Source organism: Podarcis liolepis (assembly GCF_965112155.1).
Source record: "Podarcis liolepis genome assembly, chromosome: 7".
In the NCBI taxonomy this organism is placed as follows: Eukaryota; Metazoa; Chordata; class Lepidosauria; order Squamata; family Lacertidae; genus Podarcis; species Podarcis liolepis.
In genome coordinates, this window is record NC_139561.1 from 76,276,165 (window position 1) to 76,284,897 (window position 8,733).

Below are 8,733 nucleotides of genomic sequence, written 5' to 3' on the forward strand. Positions count from 1 at the left end.
TTTACAAGTTTTTATTCAGCGTTGATCAGAACAAAGAAAGACATGACTGCCTGCGTCAGTGTCTCCGACAGAGAGAGAACGAAAGCAATAGCAAACATAACCATCCTGTGAACAGGACATGCGCAGACTCTGACGCACAAAGCCTGCTCCCTTTTAAGGCGGAACGGAAATATCCTAACATGTAATAAACACACAACACAAAAATATACAGATGCAGCTGAACTCCAGCTCCCATCGTCGCTGACAGTTGTCCGCGCTGACTGCAGATGATGGGTGCTGGAGTTCAGGTTTCTCACCACGAGCTTACAGTTTCAAGGAAACCATCTGATGAGGATCAGATTCCTGGCTTTCAAAACTTTTCTGGCTCTAGAATCCTTGATGGATAGAATCTAAAATAAGAAGCGAGGGTCAAAATTTTCGAGTCTTGGAAATTCCTCAGTCTTGCGAGACAAATATGTAAAGCTCAAGAGCTCCTCTGTGGACTGTGGTTGAGGTAGGACAAGCCTGAGGACCCCTGTGTTTCTAATCCTGATTTGCCCTCCTTCCTCTGTGTCACAGATTCGAGTCTGAGCCCAGGCGCCATTGCTGGAATAGTGATTGGCTCCATCTTCGGGGCACTTCTGATCCTCGCTCTCCTGTTCTTGTTGATTTGCTTGATCTGGCCAATCTGCCTTCGGAAAGGTGGGCTGAACCATGGACGAGTGAAACACAAGCTAACCGAATTGCTGATCTTTACCGATTGGGCGGGAAGCATCACATGGCAGATGGGTGTGATCAGCTGACCTCCATTCAGCCAGTTAAATACCAAGCATGGAAAGTCAGGCTCAAGAAATAGAATAACTATGTTAGTTTTAAACCACAGTTGCCCAACCTGGTGCCCTCCAGCTGTTGTGAACTGCAATTCTTATAGGCTTGGGGATTATGGGAGTTCTCAAAATCCAGAATGTTTGGAGGACGTCAGATGGGATTTTATTCTGTGGCCCGCCCTATACCTCCAGGTATAGGGTGGTATATAAATTATAATAATAATAATAATAATGGCTGCTTTGAAGTCGATTGTGTAAATGTAGGATAGAGAAATAGACACACACCCTTTCTATGCTCCACCCACCAGTTTCATTTCCCTAGTCCTGCCAAACAACTCTTTGAAAATCTGGAAATCAGATGCATTCTTAAGTACTAGAAACTTAGATGGAAATTGAGACTCTCAGGGTACTGAAATCTGTGTTCACTGGGCCAGCTTCTGCATTTGACTTCGCCCAGGGCTGTCTTAAGCATATCCGGTGCAGTGGTGCAAAACTCTCTCTCCCCACCCCCCCGTTTCCCAGAGTTGTCCACCTTTTTTTAGGGAGGACGGCGCTGCCAGCAGGGCTGGAGGAGGCGGGCAGCGGTTGGAGGGTGGCTCCTCTGGCAGGGAAGAGGCGGAGGCTGGCTGCGGCGTCTCCTGGCTCAGCTGGCCACTTCATGCCGCGGTGGCCACAGCAGACGGAGGCTCCAGGCGGAGGCAGGCAAGGGCGGCGAGCTGATGCCAGGAGGCACCGCATCCAGCCTCCGCCTCTTCCCTGGCACCCCGCGCCACTAGCCTCTATGGGTAAGATGTCCCTGACTTTGCCCTTCAGATATATTGCCCATCAGATATATATTTGGCATAAAGGCTTTTCATTGCCCAAATGCGGGCATCATCAATCCCTCTATTTCCAATGTTCAGGCATGACTGTTTTTTGCTCATACAGCTAAAGCAGAACATCCTACACACACTAGAGGGAGACTTCGAGGAGCCCTGAGATTTGCAGAACAACACATCTTTGTTGGGTGGCGGTGGTGGGGAACCCAAACCAGCCTGGTGAAGATTGAGCATGTTCAGTGGCCACAGAATGCCACACGTCTCTTGAGGGTGAGAAAGGGAACAGAACAGGGGGAGCAAAGTGGTGCCTCCAGATATTGCTGAACTCCAGCTGTCATCAACTGCAGCCAGCATGACCAATGGTCAAGAATTATGAGAGTTGTAGTTCGGCAATATCTGGAAGGTGCCACAAGGTGCCTGCATGGGAGTGTCCTGGAGGAAGGGGTAGCTGTCTGCCTGTAACAGCAATCAGGAAGACTCCATGCTGCAACATTTTGTTGCAGATCCCACTTGTGGTGATACCAATAAGTCAGGAGGGGAAAATAATCCTCTAGCCCTTGTGCTGAGCTGGTCACAGTTGAAGAGGATAGGCCAATCGGGAGCTGGCTGTGATCACAACTAGCCAGAAGGGTTCAGTTCTGGTTCAGCATTCCAGGGGATATTTCTTTGGGAACTGAGAGACAGCCAATCTCACCATCAGTGCAAAGCTGTAGTGACATCAGCCTTTCACTCCTTGCAGCAAAGGAGAAGAAAATCCCCCCAACGCCACCTGAGAACCGACAACACTACCTGTCACGTCAGGTAAGATCAAATGAGATGCAAGTATAATAGGGATGTGTGTGTGTGTGAAAGAGAGAGAGGCCATTGTGTGCTGTGTTGAACAGTTGCGAAACTCACCTCTAACCAGGTGGTATCATTAATGTGCACAGGTGTTTTGTAGCTAAGAACAATTAATTGTCTTTAGATGCTGATGTGTATTACTTCAGAATGTTATAAGGCATCCCTGATGCTGTTGGGGGGCCTTCCTCCTGTTCATTCTGCTGTGTGGGACCCCAACATCTGCTTTTAGGTTCTCCTTTGATGGCAACACTGTCTAAAGGACCACTTCCTCTCACTTGCAGCTGCTCAACTTTTGAGATCCACCTCGGGTGAGGTGAGCTTCTTGGAGGGGGAGGCACTTGGTGAGGCAAGGCAGAGAAAGGGTCTTCTTAGTGGTGGCACCTCTTTTTTGAAACAGCCTCCCCAAACAGATCCAATGACATTTAGGTGCAGCTTAAAACTTATCGTCTGAGCACAGGTTTTGAATGATTGGTAATTTTCTGTTTTATGGATACATTGCGTTCCCACTCTGGATTTTTGGAGTGGTGGATCGGTGCTGTTTAAAAAGATTTTTGCTACCGGATTCTTTTTGTCTGTTGTTAGTGTTTTTGATTCTTTAATGTTATGGCAATTTACATGTGTCACACTGTACCTGGGTAGGCAAGTGACTAATAAAAATCGCAGACAAATAAACCAACCCCATGCCTTCCAGACAATGCCATGCTATAACTCCCACCAGTCCCAGCTAGCATAGCCAGTCGTCAGGGATGATAAGTCAGCAATATCCAGAGGTTACCATGTTGGATAATCCTGAAACAAATCATCAGTAGTTTCTCTCTCTGTGTGTGTCCCTATTCAATATCTCTCCATCTTTCCAGTTCCCAAATGGCAACAAGCGGGAGTCAAACGCCCCCTCTTGGGGCAACCCTCGCTGGTCATCAGGAGACTCTGACATCTATGCCATTACCTATGAGGAACACTTACGCAAATATGGTGGCCCTGGAACTTTGGTAAGTGCTGTGGGAAACACACAGTTAAGCTGTGGCAGATGGAGCCAACCATAACAAGGCCATCCCTGTTCTACTGCTTCTGCGGCGCCACCTGGTGTTCTATTGGGGCATCAGACCAGCATTAACCATTAGCTAGTGCTTTCGCCTACAGAGCTCCTTCCAGTCTCAACCCCCTATTTATTTACCTATTCTCTGCACAAAGTTGCCTTCTCATGTCCTTCTGCTGGCATGGATTTTTGATTAACTGGCATAAGTGGCTACTACCCAAAGTCCTACTGCTTCAGGGCAAAAGCTGAGTGCACATGTTTAGCCCAGCCTGGGCTCCTGGGGAGGTTTAAAGGGTCAAAGAACCATTGTTTGCAAACTCCACATAGGCTGGGCTGAGTCACAAGTTGTGAAACTCCAGGTCAAATACAGATTGCATTGTGGCCTCTTCTCAGCCAGGGAGCAGAAACAGGATGTTTATGGAAGCAATAGTGGCATGCAATCGATACGCAGCAGGGGTGGCTGTACTCACCTGGGTGCGGGCAACAACTTGCCTAGGTGTGGTGGTGATGCAAAGTAACATTTTGGCAAGCTGGATAAGGCCGAACAACACGTGGTGTGAATCATGTGGTCTTTGCCCTCCAGCACAGTTTTTCTTCCAGAAATGTCTGCATGTGTGTTGTGATCTGTGCCAGGGGTTAGCCCTTTGTTCTGTGTTGCAGTCCCAAACCACATCATGGGGCCTCAAGATTGCCATTTGAAAGGTGTGGGAAAGTTCCCGTTTACTCCCCCCCCTCCCTTTGTGGCAATTGCAGGAATGAGGATCCAGATCTGGATCAGGATTCCAGCAAGGGGAAAAGAGTCCTAAACTGTATTGATTATTCGACCTGTCAACTTTATTTATTTATTCATTCGTGCATTTATTAATATGTTTATAAGCTGCCCTTTGTCCAAAAATGGATTTCAGGACCGCATGCGAAGAGATTTTAAAATTACAAAACATATTATTAAAACAAAAACCAGCAGTGCAATAAAATTAAGAGGAATACAGCTATTCAAACAGCTTTAGGAAATGCTACAAATCTGAAATTGCTTGGTCAAATAAAAAGGATTTTAACCTGACACTGAAAGGACCACAGCAGTGGGGGGTAGAGAGGGCGCAGGGGTGCCTCCAACCTTTTTGGGCCCATGGGGAGATTTGAAAATTGGGGAAACTGTTGTGGGCATCATGTGTGCACCACAACTCTTCCCTCCCAGGATATCACCTGCCCCCAATTCCCCGCTCTCTGCAACACAGTTAGGCTTGGAATAATGGCTTGGAATAATTTCAGAAAGGGGAGATGGGGCCCTATAGCTGCCAAGAAATGGCTCTGTGGGGCCATATGTACCTGGTTGGTAGCCCTTGGAATTACAGGGTTGGCAGCAGGCATATTGTTCCTCCCCAAACAAGGCATTCCACAGGCAGGGTGCCATCACAGAGAAGGGCCTCTCTTAGGAGGCATCCATAATATACATCTTTGTCTAAGAAGGTTCATGGGAAAAGGACCTCTTCTGGCATAGGAGCTTGGGAAGCTGCCTTGGAAAATAACTCCAGGGGATCCTGATGCTTTTCAACCCACACCCCCAATTATTCTCTGGCTTGCATAAAAATCTGAGCCAGGAAAGAACTCCCAGCTCCCTTCGTCACAGGAACACAGGAAGCTGCCTTGTACTGAATCACACCAATGATCTCTCTAGCTCAGTGCTGTCTAGATTGACTGGCAGTGGCTCTCCAGAATTGAGGCAGAGGGCTTTCTAGCCTTACTTGGAGATGCTGGGGATTGATCTCAGGCCCTTCTGCATGAAAAGCAGGTGCTCTGCCACTGAGCTACGGCCCTTCTTCTAAGAGTGTATCAGAGCCCAGGCATGTTGGTATGGGAGAAAGCACTCCTTCAGGTGCATGGGAAACATGCACACCCCAAGCCATTTAGGGACTGGCATTTTCAGTTGGGCTCAGTAGCACAAAGAGAGCCAGTGTCGTTCCTTTGGAACTGATATAAACATGGTTCCATCACGGTCAAACAGCAGGTGATGTGGTTGCTGGCTTCTGTGCTACTTTCCAAGCCATTTTCAAGGGCAGCCCCACATATAATGCATTGCCAAGTTCCAACCCTGCATGTCGTGGAGCACCCTGGCTATGCATTTTCCAAAGCTCCCTGAGAAATGTTGACAGCCTTGCAAAAACTCTTTGAGCTTCCCTTCAAAATGGCCCAGTGGCTCTGAAGGAAGGTGGACCCACCCCACCCAAAATTTGCTGTGAACAATGCTTTAGGCCAGGGGTGCCCAAATTTTTTTCAAAGAGGGCCATATTTGATGAAGTGAACATGCGTGACGGGCTGACCAAACAACTTTGTTGAGCTTTTTAAAGGATTTTACCCACAGGGACCAGATTAAATCGACCAGCGGACCAGATTAGGCCCCCGAAATGGACTTTGGACATGCCTGCTTTAGGCTAAACAGTTTTCTGACCTCTTCTCTCTCCCATTTCTCTCCAGCCCATCAGCACCATGGACAGCAGCTCTCCCTTCCAACCTATACAACCTCGCACCAGGAATGTGCGCAGCGCTACTCAAGTCTGACATTCTGAAGGTCCATCTTGGGCTGAAGAGGACGCTTCAGACCAAGCACGGTCTTCAGTATGGGACCCAGGCCACTGAAAATGGAGCCATGCTGTCTTCTTGTGGGGCTTGACCGTGGGGTGTATGGAATCTAAGGTTTTCAGATTGGAGCTTTGGTTTCCTGCCATAATGATGAGAGGGGTCTAGGGTTCTCAGGCAACAACCTAGCCAACCCAGTTAAGGGGAACCCAGAAGGTTACATTGTGTGTAGATGAATTCTGATGAAATATTTCTGGGATTCTTTCATTGTGGCTGCAGAAGGGATCTCTTGGAATGGAGCTGGTTACAGAACAGCTTGAGGTGCTGGGAAGAATCCAAAGGCTATCCAGAGGGTTAGGTGCTGGAGGGATGGTGCAAGAGCTCTAAGCTCATCCTTGCAGCAGATGATAGTGTGAAGGAGAGTGATATGGGAAACTGCCTTATATTGAGTCAAACCATTGGCCCAGTATTTTCTGCATGGACCCACAGCAGCTGTCCAGGATTTCAGGCAGGGTTCTCTCTCAGCCCTACCTGGATATTGAACTTGGGACTTTCTGCATGCAAAGAAGATGCTCTACCACTGAGCCACAGCCCTTCCCAGAGCACTGATGCGGTACAAGAAGTGTGTGAATTGGACGGAGGGTGGGCTGTCTCTTTGGAGAGGAAAGGTCTTGGTTGCCAGAGTAAAAATGTGCCTTTTACAAAACCACACCAGTGCATATACTTTTTTTTTATCTTCACGCTGCAATGTAGCCTTTGCCAAAGTTCTTCTTTGTGTTATCAAATGACTGGAGCCACACCTGATACTGATTTTGGGAATCTTCCCCGGACCTTCTGTTCTGAATGTATTCGAAACTGGTGGAGTTTCATACTTGAGTTTAGAATTGAAAAAAGAAAAAAGTGATACTTTTAAGCTTAGGAAGAAGGTGAAGCTGTCTGATTTGATCGGGACTGCTGAGAAACCGGAAGAAGCTCTTCCCGATAATTGGCTGGTGGGAGATAATGGGATGCCCTGGTCTTCTCTAGGGGTGGTATGGAGAGGGATTTCCGATTCCGAACTATTTTGGAAAAGTGAACCTCGGAAGCTGCTCCCACAAGATGGCCACCAACCTGGACGATTTTAAAAGAATGATGAAGGATAACTATCCCCATTCTGTATGTGGCACGAATAAGCTGGCCAGAAATGCAGATGTCCCTAAATGAATAACTATAAAAATAGCTACTGGCAGCAAAGGCTACGTTCTCCCTCCACTGTTGAAAGCAGGATGTGCCTTTGAAAACCAGTTTCTGGGCATTATGGGTTTGGGAGAGACTGTTCCTGTGTTTAGGTCCTGCTTACAGACTTCCCAAAAGGCATCTGTGGTTGGCCACTTCAAGAAGAGTATCCCAGACTAGATGAGACCTTGGCCAGATCCAGCAGGGCTCTTCTTATGGCGCTTTATTTCATCAGGTTTCCTAGCGGGGCCTTTTGTCCTACTTTACAGAATACAGTATTTTCCAAGAAGCATCTGTTGTGTGTTTCCTTTTTTCCGCATCTCATAAATAACTACAGTAGTGCAATCAACTGAAGTGGGTTATCCCTCTTCCTTCCTTCCCTTTTTTCTGAAGGAACTGGTATTTCTCTGCATGCATTCCTAGTATGTTTAATTGGTTATAACGATCACCGTTCTGTAGGCAGAATGGTAAGTTGGCCAGAAATACGGATCTCCCTAAAGGAATAATTATATATGGTCTGAAACACCTTCCTTAAATAGCTGCCGGCGACGGTGGCGACGTTCTTCGCTGTTGGAAGCAGGATATGCCTTTGAAAAACAGCTGCTGGGAAACACAAGTGGGGAGAGTTGCATTTGCACTCAAGTGCTGCTTGCAGACTTCGCATAGGTGTTGGGTCGGCCACCGTGAGATGAGGGTGCTGGCCTGGGTGGGCCTTTGGCCTGATTCAAAAAGGCCTTTCTGAAGATCCGAAGGTGGGATGTGCTGGACATGCTGGTCTCTGTTGTGAGTGTACTGTACTCCCAGCATGGAAATGGGGAGCGGGGGTGGCATTTTATTCTTTCCCATCTCCATCCTCCTGTCTAATGGACCTCTCCCATTCTTTTGTGTTCCATTTATGCCAATGATAACTCCGCATGCTCATTCATTGATATCTGTATGAGCAATTCAGCTATGTGACTTTTAGAAGACATCTGAAGGCAGCCCTGTTCGAGCTCCGAGGGCCTTCTGGCAGTTCCCTCACTGCGAGGTTAAGTGACGTTACAGTGAAGCAGGCAGAGGGCCTTCTTAGTAGTGGCTCCCTCCCTCCTAAATGGGGTGCACATCTGACACAACTCTATGGGGCTGAGCATGCTCTGTGACCACAGAATGTTGAATAAACATTAAGGGTGGGAGAAGGAATGTCTTCACCCCATTGCTCAGCCAGGACACGGAGGTCCAGCTCTGAGGGCCTTCTGGTGGTTGCTTCACTGTGAGAAGTGAGGTTACAGGGAACCAGACCTCCCATCAGATGTCAAGGAAATAAGCAACTATTGACTTTTAGAAGTCATCTGTATGGGGAAGCTTTTAATGGTTGATGTTTTACTGCGTTTTTAATATTTTGTTGGGAGCCACCCAGAGTGTCTGGGGCAACCCAGTCAAATGGGTGGCATGTTAATAATAATAA

The 8,733-nt window shown here is 47.6% G+C and overlaps 1 protein-coding gene across 2 annotated transcripts in view; it reads left to right on the plus strand.

The window, feature by feature from the left end:
• VSIG10L (V-set and immunoglobulin domain containing 10 like) overlaps window positions 1-7,578 on the plus strand; it is a 38,148-nt gene extending 30,570 nt beyond the window's left edge. For both annotated transcript variants that reach the window (XM_083515350.1, XM_083515351.1), the window contains 4 exons: window positions 559-681; window positions 2,364-2,425; window positions 3,322-3,453; window positions 5,973-7,578. In XM_083515350.1, coding sequence (XP_083371476.1) covers window positions 559-681; window positions 2,364-2,425; window positions 3,322-3,453; window positions 5,973-6,056 — 401 coding nt within the window. In that variant the 3' untranslated portion in view covers window positions 6,057-7,578. The remainder of the gene's footprint in view (window positions 1-558; window positions 682-2,363; window positions 2,426-3,321; window positions 3,454-5,972) is intronic.
• Window positions 7,579-8,733: the final 1,155 nt, after the last annotated feature.